Genomic DNA, 20,721 nt, shown 5'->3' with positions numbered 1-20,721 from the left:
ATTCTAAACATAAACATCATCTTGGGCAGCTGCTACCAATCAACCAAGTTGTCCCTTGAAAATATCTACGTGTGTGTGTGTGTATATATATATATATATACATACAGGTTAGTGTATGTTTTTAAGCACCTAAGATAAATTTCTTCTAAATGCCAATACATACACAAAACATTCAGACTTTTTTCTTGTATTTTAGACATCCAAAAATATCTAAGACATAAAATAATACAAATTATGTATGTTTTCAATCCTGTAATTCATTTTACTTTATTGATTTAAATGACTATAACTGCTTTTTATGATCTGTGCAAATACTTGGCTATACCTCAAAACAGCGACCCACCTAAGTCTACTTCAGGAAAAATGGCCTATATCTTTTTACAATGGTAAAACCATTGTAGGGATTGCTTACCATTTCTCTTTTGTTCCATAGCACCCAGGACAATGTCTGTTACATAGTTATTACTCAATCCATATTTATTTAAGAAACCAGAACATGAAAGGAAGGAAGGGAGGAAAGGAAAGGAAGGGAAAGAAAAGAATGGAATGGAAAGAAAGAGGGGTAATTTAATTGTGACTCAGAAGGAGAAAAATTTCATATCATCCAAAAGGAATTCATGAGGAATTAACATATGAAAACCAGTTTGTAGAAAGAAGGTGACTTACTGAATACAAGTACATATGCTTCAAAATAGCTGTTAATTATCTTTTACATATATATAAATCCTCAAAGGGAACATATATCTGCTTTATTTAGGCATATTGTTACTTTTACCCACTTTCTTTAAATAAAAATGTCAATATCCGAAATTAAATATTATTTTACTCCTAAAAAGTGATTAAGTACACAGGTAAAGCATGGTGTTTATGTAATACAACACTGAACAAAATGATAACAGAGTAATAAATTACTTATGCAATTACTGAGATGATTTAGAAGAGTGATACTCACCAGGATATCTTTTCCAGCCCACTTGCATTCATCCCTTCTGGTATAAGATACTGGCCACACAATCTAAGGGCAGAGAAAAACATAATCTTATGCCACTTAAGTTCTCTAAATGATCCAACATTACAGACTGTTACATCAAGGTGGGGCAACTTAGATAAAGAAAGTTCCACAAAACATTATGTGGCAGGGACTTTTCAGCTTAGACTTTGCAATGGCATCAGTTAACTGGTATGGACTTAAATCATTCAATCTCTGTCTACCCATCAGACCACACAGAATTTAAGTAGTCAATAGAGCTGAGCAGTGTGCATAGAAGAGAACTGTCAGGTAGGTTGGGAGGAGGTGAAAATCTAGGGAAGAGAGGTAGAAATAAACATAAAAAGTGGCTTACATTCTTCTAAATGAATCTGTCTTTATCATGAAATAGTGATCATGAAACTTAAACACTGGGTACTCTGGATCCTATTCCCTAATTCAAATCTCAGCATGACACACTAGAATGAGCCACTGATAGGGTTTAGAAAACCCCATCATAGAAAGGAATCTTTTTTTTTTTTTTTTTTTTGGACAGGACAGTGGGTAAGAGTAGCATTGTATACTTTCTGGAGATAAAGAAGGAAATGAAGAAGCAAATAGATAGCTCTAAAAGCTTTGCCACTGTGGGAAAAAGACTAACTGAAAAACAATTGTATTTTCATTCCTAATATTTCACCTTCATCCTTTGATAACATTTCTGCTAAATTCTAAATGTTCCTATATTGTATGACTACAGTGACAGTGGTAGACAAGACAAGACTTTATTGATGGCTTAGAGGACTGTGGGTGTATTTTCCTTCATAATACTAATGCAAATATCCTCATCTAAATTTTAATATAAAATTTTTCATTTCACCAGGTCAATTCAAATGACTATCTATATTGGGGCAGAACAATTTAATGTTTGTTGTGTTTGCTTTTGTTTTTGTTTTTTTTTTAAATTCATCTTTCACTTCTGATAACAGTTTCAGAAAAAAGAAGTTATATGTTAAAAAAAAAAAAATCCAGACATGGTGGCAATCATTCATGTCTGCTAGATAGCTTTTAGTCTCAAAATGACTGACCATCATCATATTTGGGAACCTCCTGATAATTCAATATAAATGGTCACGAACTTGTGCAAGGGCTGTGATATTCAATCTAGGGATTCAAAAAACAAAATACAACACATTTAGAAGCAAGAATGTAGGACATACTGAAATAACCTATGATGGCATAACAAATGCATTTCAGGTCCATGTCACAATTATAAAAGCCCTAGAAATTTTTGGATATGCATTCATTATTACCATTTGAAGCTTTTAATTTATGTATTTTCTTTTTCATGTGCTTTTCATTTCATGTATATTTGTGTATGTACATTAAACATATCATTTGACCTGTTCCACACAGTTCTTATATAGTAATCACATAATAAAAAACAATGTAAGAATGGTAAATTCATGTCCTTAAAATTCACATTACCCTGACTTCTGAATTACTACAACTGAATGCTGGATAGTTCATTCCACAGGTTCCAGAGCCCTATCTTTACATTGGCTATGGAAAGCCCAAGTGATCTATTCTTAAAATTTACAATGGGAGGCTAAAATATAAGTTTTATTTAAGACACAATAATAATAATAATAATAATAATAATAATAATAATAATACATAGTAGGGCTAAGATTTATTGACTTTCATATTAAGCTTGCCAGCTACATTACACAAAACTTACCAAACACTAAAACATATAATTTTGAATTCAAAAAGGCAAGGTTTTTTCTCATTGTTTCTTAGCTCTTGACTGTTGGTGTTGAGATAGCATGGGCCTCATTTTGTCATTTTTCTCTTATGTCAAATGTTAATGAAAATAATTTTGGTAACATTGAAGATTAATTCCCCTATACTTAGAGGAGTATGAACTCTCAACTTTCTAGAGTTCCAGAGTAAAAATATGCAAATAAATAAAGCTTAAAAATCTGGCATGAGTAAAAGAAATTTAGCATATAAAGTGCTATTTTGGAAAGCAATTTAATGAGGATAACTGTAAGTCAGTGAATAAATATATATATATTTATTTTACAGAAAAATATATGTATTTGTCATTTCCATCAGTAACCATTTACATGAAGAATAATGCCTAACTTTTCAGTTACATTTATTAACCTGTTGATATTTTGTCTTCTTTGCTCAAAAATTTCTCAATTAACTAACAATGACTAAATTTCTTATTCTCGTATTGAAAGGGCTTCATGATCTATATTATACTTTCCTTTCTTCATGCCTCTATGCTTCTATTCATGGCAGATCCTCTTACTCATTATTTAGTAAGGAAGCATTTATACCTTAAAGAAATGGCACCCTTTTATCAAGGCTTAGAATCTTTCATGGTCCTTCCAAATCTGAGAATGTGTTGTCTCTAACAAGGATTGGCCCGCTATCCACCTATTTGTTCATAATCTTATCTTTACAAGTCCCTCAAGAATTATTTATGATATCCTACAGTGACCCCTATAAAGCTTATCAAAAGAGTAGATGCTTCAGAAAATGTTGAATAACATCATACATAAGTTAAAAAGAATATTAATAGACAAATATATTTGAATTCTTAAGTAAACTGCGTTTGCTCCTATAAACAGTGTGGTATAATTAAATGTTTAGAATGAGATGTCTTCCATTAGAATAATGATTTTAACCTCAAAAGCAAGAGCTATAACAACACTATGACACTGGGCAAGTCACCTAACTTTAATTGATTCACTACTTCAGTATATATTTATTACAAGTCTAGTTGGTAGAAGACAGCGTGATTATATCCTGGGCATACAAATGGCTCTGGGATTTTCCTCATCTATAAAACAGTAGGTAGTCTCATATAATAATTAGGTATTTTCAATTTTAGAACAAACCATTTAAATTAAAAATCTTTATTATTTTATTATTTAGAGAAGAATGCCAGACATTAAATATGTATTCTGAGATGTTATGTGCTCACATATTATTTATAGACACACAGATACATGCATATATATTTATATTCATATATATGAATTTTACAAAATGATAAAAGTATTACAAACACTAAAATTTGAACTGATATGTTAAAATATCAAATTCTGCTTAATCTTCTTAGATTTTTCATTCATTATACAAAAAGGATGACTTCTTTTCACTAAACAACAAAACCTGCTTCTTTTATGACCTTTACAAAGGACTCTAAGGTAAATACTTCTGTCACTTAAGAAAAACAAATGGATAACCAGTTTCCTTAGGCAACAGATAACCTTAGGGATATTGCTATGATTCGAGGAGACTTAGAAATCAAATAGATTGAAAAATCAGAAAAAGAAATATCAAAGGTGACTTTTAAATGCCGTATATTAATCCCAAAGTATATCAGTAAGGGCACTGCTGTTTTATATGACATACATAATGAATTAAGTCTTCATGCACAGTCAGAATTTTAGTGTTTGAGTAATAGGAAAGTAAAAGCCTTAGGTTCAGTGGTATATTCTATTAGAAATATGAATCAGCTTTGAATTTCATCTTCATTTGATCCTTAAAGCAATATTCTCCAACCAGAACAAAAGCTTTTCACAGAATTCAGTTACTAAAATTTATTGTCCAATCTGTTAAAGTTTATCAGAAGTTGAGGAACACCACTCTAATCCCTAAATGTTAAGAAGCAAAACTAACATACATAAAAACTGATGTGAATGTACTCTAAAAAAATATGTTCTACTAGTACTCTTACAAAAGCTACTGCATAAAAGACTTTGTCCCTCAGAGAATTATGACTAGAAATATTGACTGTGAAAAAAATGATTGGCTTTGTGTATAGCATATGGACTTAGTAGCATAATTTCCACTAATTCTTCAATCTATGTTTATTTTCCAAACTGTATAGCTTATTAACTAAATAAGCCAGAAACACTATAAAGAATAAGGATAAAGCCAATAGACTTCTAATGTCTAAATGACCACATTTGTAAAAACTTGACACAGAGTATCGGGTTTGGCAAACTTTGTGTTTAAAAGGCCAGATAGTAAATATTTTAGGCTCTATGAGCCAGATGATCTCTATCAAAACTATTCAATTCTGCCATTGTTGAATGAAAGCAAACACGGACAATATGTAAATGAATGAGAGTGTCTGTATTCCAATAAACATTATTTACAAAAACAGGTGACACAACAGATTAGGCATGTGTATAATGACTGATGAATTCTGCATCTGCTGGCAATATAGAGAGATGTATCAATTTATACATACATATACACATATCATTTCACACATGGCATTAATTATGATATATGTCTATAATGGTTCAGATATTTAGTTTTATGCAGCAATAATTACGTAACTACGGAAGAATAAGCTGAAGTTATAATGATCATTGAAAATACTATGGTTTCTTCCTCGATGATTTTTATGGTTTACTGCTTCCATTGATTTGTGATAATCAAATCAATGCATTACTTTTACTTGCATCTGAAAAGATAAAATAATAATTTTAACAATCTTTTCCAGTTGTCACACTGTTAAATAGCTAGAGAATTAACTGTTAAATAGGTTGAGATGTTTTAAAAGAACTACAGTGTATATATTAGAATAAAGATACCTTTTGAAAATCCTTGATATTAACCAGGTTGAATGAAAATATGTGATCCTTTGCTCCAACATACAGCCTACTCCGTTCCTCATCCAAAAGGAAGGTATGATAACTGGAGCTGTTGGCCAAGCCATTGAAAGTGATCACATTGTTGGATTCCAACATTTCTGCAAGGTAACAAAGCAAGACATTGGGTGTTAATGTGAGGTGCTACATGAGCATGGGCTATTGGTACATGGCAATCTAACTACTGCCTCCTGCAGTTACCAATCAGTGGCTGTTCTTAATGATGGTACTAAGAAATATACAGGAGCCTTTATATATATATATATTTCATTGAAATGGAAGTCATACTCATTAGTTCACTGATTTCATACTCAAGACCACACACTCCTTCAGAAGAAAGGGATAGAAATACCTCATTCACACAACTGATCTGACAGAATCTCTTCGCTTGTAATGACAGAATGAAATGCTCAGTACTGTATACAAAATGTCTTTAATTTTACAAAGACTTTTTTAAGGGGTTTCATTTGCTCCAAGTCATTATCTAGAAGGATAAGCATAGGGGCTGACAAATCAGAGGTAGTATGGGGGAAACACTGTTTAAACTCCTAAGTTGTTTGAGGCTTCTTTTATTTTTTATTTATTTTTTTAAGATTTTTTTATTTCTTCATTTGAGATAGAGAGAGAGATATATATAGAGAGAGAACATGAGCAGGGGGAGAGACAGAGGGAGAGGGAGAAGCAGACTTCCCACTGAGCCAAAAGCCCAATGTGGGGCTTGATACCAGGACTCTGAGATCATGACCTGCGCGGAAGACAGATGCTTAACAGACTGAGCCACCCAGGCACCCCTGAGGCTTCTTTTCAATGAGGAATTTTTACATGTCTTTTTGACCATTAAATCATTAACTCTACCATCTAAATCTTCTGTAATATTTTATAACAGACCTATACAGAGAAACTAAGTTGGGTTTTTATGAAAACGTAAGTTATATGAATTTTACTATGACTTCAATTTTTCAGTTTTTATTTGTTTGTTTTCTTTTATTTGCATTTGCTGTAAGGGGGCAAACAGTGAACTTTTAGACCTATACCTAAGTGAGAAAAATATTTTCAAAAAAAAATTACATTAATTGTAAATCCACTTTTGCTTCAGAAAGGCAGTTACTGATAATCACCAAAGACATTTTCTTTAACTCTCTACTTCAAATAAAAATTATGTATATATGCCCCACAAACCCCTTTCCATGGGATAGAAATGTTGAGGATTCTCCAAAACTGTGTCCTGAATCAATGATTCAGATTTTTCCAATGTACACGTAGTAGAACCCTTTCATCAACATCCACAAAATGAAGAATGTGTTTTCCAAGGACAGGAAGCAGCAATGCAGACCATTCCTCTGTCCCAGCCCTGACCCCAGCTCAGCAACCCTTTGACAAATTTCTCTGCTTTATCAATTTCTCCTACTGCCTTCTCCATATTACCAAAAATGTTATTTCAGTGGAGGATAAAATTCAAACTCCTTAACTTAGCATTAAAGGCCAGGTCACTACCATTTGAATTTAGACCCTAACCCAATACTCCTCCCTCGTGTCCTGTATTCTACAGGAAAACGTGTTCTGCATATGTCCACTTTTTAGCCTTTGCTGCCTTTGTTTCTGACATCTACAACTATATACCACCTTGACAAAAAAATATCCATTCTTAAGAGCTAGTTCAAATGTAAGCTCCAAGAAATTCTCATAGAAATAATTTCTTTATAACCTTTTGCTTAAATTACTCTTACTGTTTGTATCACACTGTCAATCATTCATATAAATGACTTATTTACCAGAATTAACATTCCCTCACATCAGGAAATATAGAATTAATAGCTCACTATCCACAACTCACATGGTTTCTTTTCCTTATTACCAGTCAGTAAATATTAAATTGAATGTCTACTTCTATCTATTGATTTATCTATACATCTAATACACAAAAATACAAGAATTGTTAACAAATTATTAAAAGATGATTTTCTAATTTATTCATGAAAAACAACTGGGCTAGCCTTATTCTACCCTTCACCCCACCAAAAAAAAAAAAAAAAAAAAAAAAAAAAAGGAAGGAAGGAAGGGAGAATTTCATTCATATGAGTTATATCTGAAATAAATGAGAGCTGTTAGTCTCCAAAGAGAAAAAATAGAATTCACTACACCATATCTGAATTTAAATTTTATCCCCTCGCCAGTGTCCAAATAACTGCAAATAATCAATGCTACAGACAGTCAATACAAGACTGAAACTTCAGGTACCCTGAGCTGTGTGAGGACGGAAAGAGCTAATACGAGAAGCAGGGGCTACATTACTGGATATGCTCACTGACTGACTGAATGACCGTTCAAGGAGATAATAATTATCAAACAGAGAAGATGCTCTTCAACATTCCTTCCGATTCTAAAATCTATAATAATTCTACCCTAATATAAGAGAAACCAAATACATAGGGAGCTAGGCAAACTGAAAAAAAAGTCAGCGGAGTCTAAACCAAGACAATTATATAAATATTAAGCAATAGGAGGATGCCTTAAAAGACACAAAGGTGGGTGTTAATTGGAAACACATAGAAACTACATAAGGGAGATCTAAAAATCAAGTAGAAGAAGTTATAGGAAGACAACTATTATATTTACAGAACATGGAGTCATCCAGTTATAGGTCAGAACACAAGCATCACCACAGTACTTACTAGCTATGCAAACTAAGAGGAATTCCTTAGGCTACCTGGGCCTCAGTTTTTGGAAGACGGGGTTAATAATATATCTTCTAAGAGCTATTAAGGTGAAGTTAGATAATTCAGGTAAAATACCTACAACAACAGTTTGCATAGCTAAGCACACAATCACCTGTGTGAATATGTAGAGGTAAAATATTAATACGTTCAACAATCCTGACCAGAAGTAGGAAATTAAGGTCCAGATGGAGTACACTGAAAAATTGCTTTTCTACCAAATATTCTAACTTGTTTACATTTTAATTTTGCATGGTGAAGGGATAAATAAGAAGAGCAATATGCTCTGTGATTTACATTATTATTAAATGTCAATGTCATTTTAAGGACAGTGAAATATTCTTTTTGTTTGCCAACTTCTGTAGCCTAAATTTTAAATAACAAATGTAATGCCTATCTATATTATAATTCCAAACAATGAAAATGTTCACCCAACTGAAAAATAAGTTACAGGTTAAATTTTGTAAATCTGTTCAGGGAGAATCACTGGTTCCTCCATACAGACAAGTTAGAGAAAAGTCTTTAGTGGTTTATGTATGACATCACAATGGAAACAAACTACACTTTAAAAAAAATGTTACTGCTGGATCACTTCATTAAACAAAAAGGCAATATTTTCCTGGAGTATGGGTTAGCAGCTGTATTTTCCATCACTTTCAAATATACTTGATTTTGCCTAATCCTTCCTTTTTACTCCAATTTCTTTAGATGTTCCTCCTACCAGGGACTTTATATTTCTTTATAACTGAGAAAAGAGTCTTTTCAAGACCTTCATGGTACTGAGTCACAGCAAATTCTGGATTGCCAGAATTTAGGTTATCTCATCACTTTCCAGGGCAAAAATACCTAAAATCAGAGACCCTTTCTCTAAATCTAGATAGATCCCATATTTTTTAATATTGTATTTCCTTATTTAATCTTATTTTGTTTTTCCTATATGTAGACACATTCAGCTATAACTGATATTAAATGACTTCAACCTTGACTCCACTCCTCCAGAATTTTAGGAGTTTCTTTTCACAGCTTCTGTTTTATAATTCTTACCATGACATAAGTCGGAATTGGAACTAAAATAAGTATTCAGAATAGTGAGAGGTTTAATATTTCAGTACCTTTTCACATCTTGCCTATATTCATATTTAGACAACAACAAACATTAAAGAACAATCGAAATCTCTACAGAATCAGTTTGACTATGATGAATCCTAGAAGGCTAAAGCTTGTAATTCTTTTTGGGTGATAATTCAGCTTTTTTATGGTTAAGACATTACTTCTAACCTCAACATCTGTGTCAACCGTAAAGAGAAGTAAATGTACGATTGTAATCAAAAGTGCCATTTCAGACAAGCACTCTAATGAAATTTTTATTCTAAAATTTGAAAGGTGATTAAACAAATATTCTGTTTATTCCAGATTCACCAAACAATTTAGTGTCTATAAAATGTTTAATGACAAAATGGAAGATACGCTGATCACAGAGTGAAGCAAATAGTTTGTGCTCAATAAGTGCTATTATCACCATTATAAGATGATATAGACAGTAAGCATTAAGTGTACAGATGTTCTGAATGAGAAAATCATTTCATATAATTTCAAACATCATAGTGATCAATTATAGATTACACTCTCTTATGATACAATTCCAAAAAACAGTCTTGTGAAATTCAAGACAATTACATATAAAGTCCATTTCATGTATTACTTTTTTTTTTAATTGGGAAGTTGTCTTTTTTTTATTATGTCATATATTTCTTTTTAATTTAATAACACAAGCAAAAGAAGAAATTATAATTGATGTTCTTTAATCAGAGTATCCCACCAATTAATTAGGGAAGAAGAACCATGATCTTTCCTAATGAGTCAATTCTAATTTTCATTCTACTTATTTATTTATAAATTTTTAGATCTGCCTTTTTTCCTGAATTCATCATAATCTCTAATGTAGCTTTATGTGAATAAAGAAAAAAAAGACATTGTTAATAATCACTATTGGTACATTATTTAAGGTATTGAAAAATTATTTTATGAGCTGATGCTCATCTTCTGTGTTTATTTTAATACACGAAAATTAAAAAAGATGGGAGAATTTATGTCAAAATCATACATGTCTACTTATCTCTACAGAATAAAGCTGGAATGTTCCCGTGGTCTGATTATCTTAAGGATAAAAACAGATTTCTACAGATGATTATATTACAATAACCAGGTCAGATTCTCAAAAAGCAAGGAAATCAATACAAATTTCTTGAATGCAAGACCGCTCACAGTTAGTCGTTTTTATAGTAGGACGAAGAACTGCTTGACCTTCAAATCCAAACAAAAGCCACACTGTTCTTCATATTTCTGACTTCCACTGCATTTCTCCTTCTCTCTCTCTTTCTCTTCTCTCTCTTTTCTTACCCCTCCTCTAAATTTTATAGCATGAAAGGTAATGGGACCCTAACCAGTTGCTGGATTCAAATTAATTGCCTGTATTCATTCATGGGCTTAGACATATGCCCTCTTTCCATGACTTGAAATTTGTCCTTTCACAGAACAAAGATCTCATTTAAAGAAGTCAAACCTGGATCTATATGAAGTCAAACATTTTGACTAAATGGTGACTACATTCAGATATTCGTAAATATTAGAAAGTTCATTAAGGTTCAAAGTTTTGGATCCTACATTTCAGTGCTTCCTAGATTACTTTTTAAAATTTCATGCACCAAAAATATTTCCAAAGCAAAACAGGAGCTAAAATAAAAGTTGGCCACTTTTTGTTGCATTCTAAAAACAACAGAAACAAGCACTACTGACTACCATATCATTGCACAGAAAACAGGAGGCATTTTATTAAACTCATAAAAAGAGGAGGAAGAAACACACATACACATACACACACACACATACACACACAAAGGACAATTCTTAGATATGAATAAATTTATATTGTAGAAAAATTTACCTTATTTTTACTATTTTATTTTTTATTTCAGCAAGGACTTTTTAAAAAATTTTTTTAAAGACATACTTTTTATTTGAGAGATAGAGAGGGCACAACCAGGGAGAGAGGCAGAAGGAGAGAAACAGACTCCCTGCTGAGGGAACCAGAGGCAGGGCTCAACGCGATCATGACCTAGGCAGAAATCAAGAGTCGGACACTCAACTGACTAAGCCACCCAGGCGCCCCTCCAAGGACTTGATTTTAAAACTATTACAAAGAAGGGTAGTAACTTTCCACAGACTTCTATTTGGCAATGTGATTAACTCTATTCCTAGCATTTCTAGCCAGTTCATCTTGCTATTATATGGATAGAGTCAGTATTAGTGGGTGTCTACATGCTTTTATTTATTTAGTGATGCTGAGTATATTCTCTCAATTTACAAAGTTTGGTAAGTATTATTCAAATGTACTTAGAAAAATCTATCTTCTAATTTCAGTATCAGTAAACACTCAAAATATGTACCAAATTTATACATCCTGATCTCAGGGTAACTCTCACCTTAACTACTTTCTAAGACCATGCCAGAGGCCACATAACACTTTATAAAACATAGTCCCACCACCTTTGCCTAGAATATTTCTCCAAGTTCTTCTAACTCTTTTCTTTATATTTGCTAATAGTCTGATCTCTAATGTCTCCCAACACACTGAATTTATGCCAGGACCCTTCTCTGCCAGATGCTTCTTATTTGTAGATGACTTGAATAATCAGCTTCTTGCCTCGGACAGATTCCCTGCTCAAGGTACAAGGTGCCCACATTTGAGCTTCAGACAAGTGAAGGTCCATTACCAGCTCAAGCCCAGCTTCCATGCTGCTAGATGCCATACAATGAACCGCACTGTCAGGGAAGGACAGTATATTTTTCCTCAAACATGCCTGTAAAACATCAAGAGCAGGCCTATCTGTGATATTAATCTGTTTTTCGCTTTTTATAATGTGAAAAATGTGTGAAAAGTTATTTCCTCACAGTCTAATCTAGTTCAACATATATCCAGTCCTTATATATGTGTAACACATAGGCATTGGCTAAGAAGTATGTGGAATATAAAGATTAATAAAACCTTGATGGAAATTAGACAAATGCCCTCAGAGAAGCAAAAACCAAATGAACAGAGAGAATAATAAGAGCTAAGAAAGTCAACAGGAAGGATAAATTAATGCCTCAAGGAGAAGTAGATAATCCTTGGAGAAAGTGCTTGACAATTAAACCTGGCCTTAAAAAAAAATGTGTATGACTTTGTAATCCTTTGACCAGATGAATGAGGTGTGGAAGAGCATTCCATGCCAAAAACTGCTGAATGGTTTCTAGGTATATTCATTAGTCTCCCACAACAATAATGCTGTGAGATGACAGTTTTCATTCCCATTTTTTCTCATGAGGAAAGTTACTCAGATAGATATTGGGAATACCCTAGGTCACAGAGCTACTGTGGTATAAAGTCAAGATATCCACTCCCATCTGACCCAGGGGCCAGGTTCTTTTGGTCTTACCCCATTCTATGTCTTAAATCTTTATATTATTTTAAATGCCCTGTACCTGAACTTTTTTGCACAGTAATAACTCCATGGGTAATCTTTTCTACAAGTGTTTCTTTTGTCACTAGCAGTATTTTACATGTCTTAAATGTATATCTTCCAAGACAGATTTCCCTCTGAAGGCCACACAAAGGCTTATTAGAAACCTCTATTCAGATAGTGCACAAACATCTTAGAGTTCACGTGACCTGAACAGAACTCACTCCCTTTTTTCTTTCCATTACTGACATCATCACCTTTCTGCATGTTCTAAAATTGGTTGCAGGTATCACTGATCCAAAGGATCATGAACCAGAACCTCTTCATCATCCACAGTCCATTGTATCACTCCAGCTTTGTTAAACCCTACAATAATTTCATGTGTATTTTCTTTTGCTTACATCCTCATTGTCATTGTCATAATTCCTCATTGTCACTGTCATAATTCATCATAATTTCTTTGATTATTATTAATCATCTTCTAACAGAACTCCCTCTATAGGTTTACATCAACAAACCATGTTATTAGCACTGCCTCCAGAATAATCTCCTGTTAATGTTGAGAAAAAGGCACTTTTATTCTCTTTCTTTTGAATCTCATGGGGAAAAAAGAGGAAAAGAAAATTATAAGATAGAGAAAAATATCCATCTTAAATGAAAAGAGGAAGAGAAAAATATCAAGCCACAAATTTTTAAGAGAATATATCCAATGTTGCAAAAGCATGAAACATTTTCAGATAGAATGCTGAAATCTGGCAAATGCCTTCATATATTCCAGGTAGTACAGAGTTAGTAATCAAAAGGTTAACAAATCATAAAATTTTCACCTTCAAATGCTTTATTACAGAAACAAACTCTAGGAATCTATATGGCTATTAAGTTATTGGAAAATGTCCATAAAGAGTGAAAGTAAACCTAAGTAAAAAGGTGGCATCACCACTACCACTACCACCACCACCACCACCACCACCACCACCACCACAACTAACACCTGTATTTAAGGTACTCTTTTAACCACATACACACAGAGGATTATTTTCAATTAACTCAGTGGCGTTCTATCTATAGTTACCACAGCCTAGTGCTCTCTATCTTCCCAGGGCTCCCCAATTTTCATCCTCATGTGCCTAGGGGAATCTGCTCTCCTTTCAGGTTCTAGGTCAAGCCTCTCCCAACCTTCTAAGGACACTCTATCATGTTTTCCTTTGTAAAACACAGTGCCATGCAAAAATGTAGATTAATAGCTTCCTTATCTCTTAAGCTCTCTTTCTAGAGTTAAAATATGCTGTTACTTATTTTTGTATTTCAAGTTCTAGAAACTTTTTCTGGCATATACCTATTACTGGCACATAGAAACAAGTGTCTCAATAAATATTATTTAAAACGGCTTATATTTTTTAAGTGCAACAAAAACTCAGGTAAAGTAAATAATAATAAGCATCTACAAAAAGGCAAATGTAGCAATATACATTGCATGTCAGAGTATATTCTAGCTTTTCTAATTAGTTATATGTTCCATTCAAATAGCTAATAAAATTATGCCATCTAAACCCTAAATTACTTACAACCTGGCTATAAAATTATAATAAAATGGCTAATTTTTAAAATTCTATATGTTAAGTACAATTATGGTCATTTTACATACAATAACCACATGAATCAAGTTTTCATAGTTTTGTTTAGTAACATTAAACACAAAAAATACTACAATTGCAATAGTTTAACTGGTTCCCTATCTTCAAAATCTCTCAACTTCAGTATATTCTTCAAGGCGTCACTATACAAATTGACCAGAGCATATTTCAAAAATGCAATGCTTTTAAGTAACTGCACCCACCATTGTTACCTTAGCCCAGGGTCTCTAATAAAGGCACAGTCCCTAATTTTCCTTTGCTACCGTATTTTATGCCTGTCTCTATAAGTTCCCACAATTCTATCAGAAATAGCAAATTTACTCTTCTCTAAACCTGGTCTGCCCCCTCCTTGCTTCTAGTTGATTTTCCCTGTTCTCATGCTTCAAGGTACAATTAGAAGCCATCCCTCCAATGAAAGCCTTGAGAATTAGCAGGTATTACTCCCTCTTCTGATGTCCCACCCACTCTGATCAAACACACACTAATGTTTTAATTGCATGCCACACATTTGCATGGATACATGTTTTAGTCCTCTTAGATATAAAGTTAGCACAGTGCCATGAGTCTAATTACCTGTAGAAGAAATGGTTAACCATCTACTTAATTACTGAATTTGATATCTAAAAAATCTTTAGACTATGAGGTCTGATTACTTCCATTTACAAAAAAGCATAAATGACTACAATGAACAGCTTCAGAGGTCAGGTTATTCTAAATTCTTCTGGCTCTCAGGTTAATGTTCTTTCTTAATAAATTTCTAGAAAAACTATGGCTTTAATTTTTCTCCTAATTTTTTGCTGCTTGATCCTTGGTAAGTTTTTGTACAAATATATAGTAAAAATATAAAAGTTGCTAACAATTTACAAAAAACTAACGCATGATGCATACATAGTGCATAATTTTTACTTCTCCTTGGAAAAATAAAAATGAATTTAAATGTATTACATAAAGCAACTAAATGTTTTAATGTGAATGAAAGTGATTAATATAACTATGCATTGCAACGGATCATTCATTTCTGTGCAAGATAATTAGTCGGTAAAAATTTCCAATTAAAGTGTAGATCCTTTTATAATTCACACTGGTTTAATTTAGTGCATTGAGTGATAGGCTAGTAATCCAGAGACTGAAACTTTGTTTTTGATTCTGTCTTTATGTCTTAATTATTTATAAGGTTCCTCTACAGGCAGGTTTCTATTACCAGCCAGTGTTCATTAATGCCTATGAGAAGCAAGCATTGTATTATCGTTAGTAAAGTTAAAGAAAACAAAAAGGAGGCTTATCTAACTAATGCAATTGGAAGCCTGATTTTTCAGGCAATCCTGGTCAATTATTTACATGTACCATAGCATATATTTCACTGTGTTCTTCAAATAACTATCATATTCCACATGACTATAAGGGAGCAAATGTTTTCTGATATTTAAAAATTGTATATTCATTTTTCCAGAAACAAAACTGTGGAAAATATTCACATATGCAAAATTAAATTCTATGAACCACTTGTTAACTGTTATTTGTTACATATGCCCACTATAAGAATTTTTTGAAACTGCTTAAGAATGATTTATTTGAATTTTTCTAATGCTGAGCAAATGAGCTCTTACTCAAGAAAGAAACTGAGTATTTCATCAGTATTTTTCCATCATTTCCATCCCAAGATATATTTATGGGAGGAAAGAAACATTCCTTATTCATGGATGAAAACTGATACATGCAAGTGTGAACATTCTGGAGAACGTATTTATTTCAGTGTTCATGGGTGTCCCTTTTTGATTGATATAAGAATCTATTTCTTAGAGCTGGAATATTGAGAAGGTCAAAAGGAAGTCTAGGAGATCACATGGACATTCTCAAGTATCAATCAAGTAACCAAATCAGAGGAGAAGGTGTGTGTGGTTGGTGGCAGGAATTACCTAAACCCTAGATTTGGTTGACAAAAGGTATTTACTATATGTTTATCAAATGAACGAGTAGATGGATTTCTGATTAGGTAGATAAAATGAACATGTTTATAAGCACATAACAGGGCATGTGGGTTAGATTACCCAAAATTTACCCTGCTCCCCTTACCACTTCTAGTCTCTTCATTCTCTAAATTGCATGGTGTCTGGGTGTCACAAACAAACACAATTTGAGTTTGTCAGTTAAAGAAGTAGAAGCTGTTCACCTGAGAGCTTATTTTATTGTCTTTATTGGGGGGGGGTGAGGGAGATAAGCAGGGCATTCATATGGCATACCTAGGCACGTCCCACTCCTTTAACCAGAATAGATACATTTTGATTATGAAGGCTTCTGGCTTGCCCATAAAAGGATTTTGTTTGAATCAGATTTCCCTGTAGAGGGGTGGAAGAGAGATGGGAGAGGAGGGTGCTGAAAACCAAAGAACTCAAAAGATCTCTAGATGAAACCATACAATGTGTTCTGAGTTCATTCTAATCTTAGTGACAATAATATCCTATTTATGATGACACAGTATAAATATTTTTCCCCTAATGTGTTTAATTTTGGAGTGGATACATTTCAGGATTTATTAAGAAGAGGAAGTCAGATGCTCTAATGAAGTAGGTTTATAAGAATTCATTGACATTTTATAATTTTCCCACATACACAAATGAAAGGGGGAGATGGGATTATTATATAGATAATTTGGGAAAATTAAGTTTTCCTACATTCTGCTCTGCCCAAATACTTCCTTTTTTTTTTTTTTTGCAAAAATATCTCATGGTCTTAGTTCTAAAATTTACTCAGTACAAAAAAATTACAATTTAAGAATTTTATCTTATATAGAAATGAGACAAGTTGAAATTTTTCAATTTTCTTTTCCAAACACATTCTGCTATAAGTGTATTCTAAGACTGGGTCATGTTTACAAATGTTCTGGGATTTAAATTAAAGATAATGTGGGCCAGGTCTGGTTTGAGAGCCTTAAGGACAACTCAGGAATTCCCTAGGATGAAGCTAAGAATCCAGAATGTTTGTCGAAAATCCTTGCTTTCCCAGGGTCCATTAAAATCAAACACATCTCTGGGCTGAACAGGACAGCAGACACTAAACATTCTCTAGACCAGTGCAGGACACACAGACATTTATCCCCACAAGAACAAAAGTCTAATTCAGAACCAGATTTCTCTCTTTTAGAACGGGCAAAGAAAGCAGCGTTAAGTCAATTTCTTATTAAACTTCCTTCTATGCTTCCTCAAAAATGTTATCATTTCCCTCTTATAAAACAACAAAAAACCCCAAGCCAAAACACTAATAAAAGTATGAGAATGAATGATAAATAATAAGCACTGTTTAGAGTGAAGTATGATCTCCTTTTATTCTCTGACTTAACACACATTTAAAATGAGACCCTCCCATTAGTTTGAACATAGAGAATAACAGAGGTAAAATTTGCCTCTAGTCAGGAGAAGAGAAAGTGTTAGTGCTATGAAGTTCTAATGAAACCCTCAGAGCAGTTCAATGTGAGTATGAAAGAGTCATATAACATTATCTAAGGTCACCAATTTCTAAATTCTTTCATTTTCCCAACACTTTATTTGGCATGTAAATAGTTAAAAGGAGATTATCTCTGCCAATAATTTCTTTATAATATTACTGTTATTACTAAGTTTTGGATTAAATAATTGAAAATAATTTTATATTTTTAAAACTGGAACACTTCTTCAGAAATAGGTATTTATTTTTACAATTTCTCTTCAAATTAATAAATTGTTATGAAAACAGCGACCTATGTATTCCCACCTCATGAAACTTGCTTTGAAAGCTCAGACTTTGTATTTTGCTGTGTCCCAAAGTGGCAATACTCCTTTAATAAGATTTCTGAGATTTTAAATATTTATTTTAATTTTATATTTTCTTTTAAGACAATTATCTAAAACAGGCATTTGTTTCTTGTTAGGCTAAATACCACTACTGATAAGACTCAAAAGTGATAGAAACTAGAATTACAAAGTCAAAAATATTTTTCTAGTTTTCCCAATTATTACTGTTGTTTTACCATTTCTAATCACTCTAAGGGAAGAAATTACTTCTACTTTAGAAACTCAAAAAATTAGTTTAAAAGTTCATAGCTGAGTTTGTTTGATGAACTTAATGACTTCCACCTCATTTAGTAAATCAGAATCTAAAAAATGTTACACTCAACCCTCTTGATAGGCTCTGGAGTTTATCAGCCCTGCTTTGCCACTTCATTAGCTGTCAGAAACCAGTAAGTGATATTGCAATGAAAGTCTTGATTCAGGTAGTTGAAAATGCTATTATTGCAAAAGTACCAATTATCAACAGACATGAAGTCAAAAGACGGTCTATCAGGAAAGGCACATCATCTACATACATACTGTTGGTTATCATCTTTGTAGACATCAAAGAAAGAAAGAGCTTTTGAACTATCAGTGGTTGATTTGTAACATTCCGAAAAAATACACACATTGATTTAATATACACTGCAGCAGAGTTATCACTGACCTTAGAACTCTTACCTTAGTGTGGGTAACAAAATAGGGATAAAAATGCATATTTTCTTACCAAAGGATAAATGCGTAAAAGATAAAAAGATGCACTTTTTAATCTACATGTTTAAATGGATTCTTATACTTGGCTTTATGCTGTTTTTATGGCCAATCTTTTATTAAATGTATTTTTGTTTTATTAAACAATACTACCATGAACTTCCCCTTTAAGGTACATATACTATTTGAGGTTCAAAATATTACTTAAGTGAAATTTAATTTTAATTATACAGCCTCTTATTTTCTCCCTACCTTCTACAGTATTTGTTATAGTTGGTAAACAGAAAATTGGACAAGCATATGGGTATAATATCTTGAATATCCCAAACAAATGCTAGAAAATATTTTCTGTGACATTAAATGCCATTATCTCTATATTAAGAACTGCTGAAGCTATTTCTTTGCCTAACGAAAGCAAACACACATATTAATGGAAGAATGAACACTGTTGTGTTACATAAAAGACTAATTTCCTTTGATGTTCCATGGGATAAAGTATTCCATGAGAAGTTGAGTTTGAGAGAATACTGCGTCTACCATTATATTATACTTCAAATTAACACCTTAAAGCCTGTTGGATGTCTAGCTGTGAGGAAATTTGCATAAAGAAACTTTATTAAATCTGCTGTTTCTCAACCTTGTATGACATACAGTCTTTTTACATAAAAGCACTCCTATTTTCAAGAAATATTTAGAGATACTATCATATTAATGGCCCACTTTGATTACCATAAATACAACTTACTAATAACTACTGGGATATTAAATGGGGAAAATAGTTGGGTGGGAATTATTTTTAAATGATATTTCCTAGGCTAATTATTCTGAAAAATTAATGCAGACCAATTCCTTTCTTTGTGCTCTAGCGTTGTTTTTAATTCTTTATATTTTTGTCAGGTAACAGTGTTGTAATAATGATGCCACATGTCTTTGGTAGATTCGTTAGCATGATTTTAACTTACTTTTAACATAAACTTCCAAACTAAAGAAAAATTATATAAGGTAAACAGAAACTGAGAAAGGTTATAAAATTGGTGTAACAAATATTTAATATCTAACTCAGCTAAAAGTGATTAATAGGCATTGCCTGAATAAAAAAAAAATTGGATAGTTTCCTAGAACTGCAATCATATGACTAGAACTGAAAACATAAGTCACTTTGTGTTTTCTGTAAGTTTCAAAAGAGTACTCTTTTTTTTTTTCTTTCTGGTTTTAAAACATATCAGTGTCTGTACATTTTTAGCCAGGGCTTTCTTGTAAAACAGTATATATTGTATAACCATTGTATATATTATAATATGTATCAGATATACACATAGATATATCATTACTCTGATATATACAGGCCTTGGGACTAAGAGTGTGTCCATCTGTCTTGGTGAGAGCAAGGAGCCTTCCCAGAGCTGGCCCAGTGAATGAGGGCAACTCTTCCCTGTGTGTTGAGGCTGTCTGGGTCTTCAGGGCACTTGACAAGGCTGTAGCCACAGAGCTGTGTGCTGGCCATCAGCTGATGTCCTTGCCTTGTAATGCTTTGCTAAGTGAGTAGAACCCGGCTTGACTAGCACTGCGATGGGAGATGACAACTTCTTAGCACACTTGCTTTCATTCCTCCCTCCTGCACTCTTGGCTGACAGGGCTAATTGATCAGCGCATTCAGAATCCTCATGCCAGCCAAGCAGGCAGGCTCTTCTGAAGGATAAGGAACATCCCT

The 20,721-nt window shown here is 32.9% G+C and overlaps 1 protein-coding gene across 2 annotated transcripts in view; it reads right to left on the bottom strand.

The window, feature by feature from the left end:
- SEMA3A (semaphorin 3A) overlaps positions 1-20,721 on the bottom strand; it is a 446,060-nt gene that overhangs the window by 139,006 nt on the left and 286,333 nt on the right. For both annotated transcript variants that reach the window (XM_045793365.2, XM_045793366.2), the window contains 2 exons: positions 5,593-5,750; positions 953-1,015 (listed from right to left, as the gene is read on the bottom strand). In XM_045793365.2, the coding sequence (XP_045649321.1) occupies positions 953-1,015; positions 5,593-5,750 (221 nt within the window). The remainder of the gene's footprint in view (positions 1-952; positions 1,016-5,592; positions 5,751-20,721) is intronic.

The sequence above is a fragment of the Ursus americanus genome, chromosome 3 (assembly GCF_024610735.1).
Source record: "Ursus americanus isolate L20-20 chromosome 3, mUrsAme1.1.p, whole genome shotgun sequence".
NCBI classification, from domain to species: Eukaryota; Metazoa; Chordata; class Mammalia; order Carnivora; family Ursidae; genus Ursus; species Ursus americanus.
Note: the sequence above shows the minus strand (reverse complement) of the source record. Positions and strands in the feature narration are given on the sequence as shown.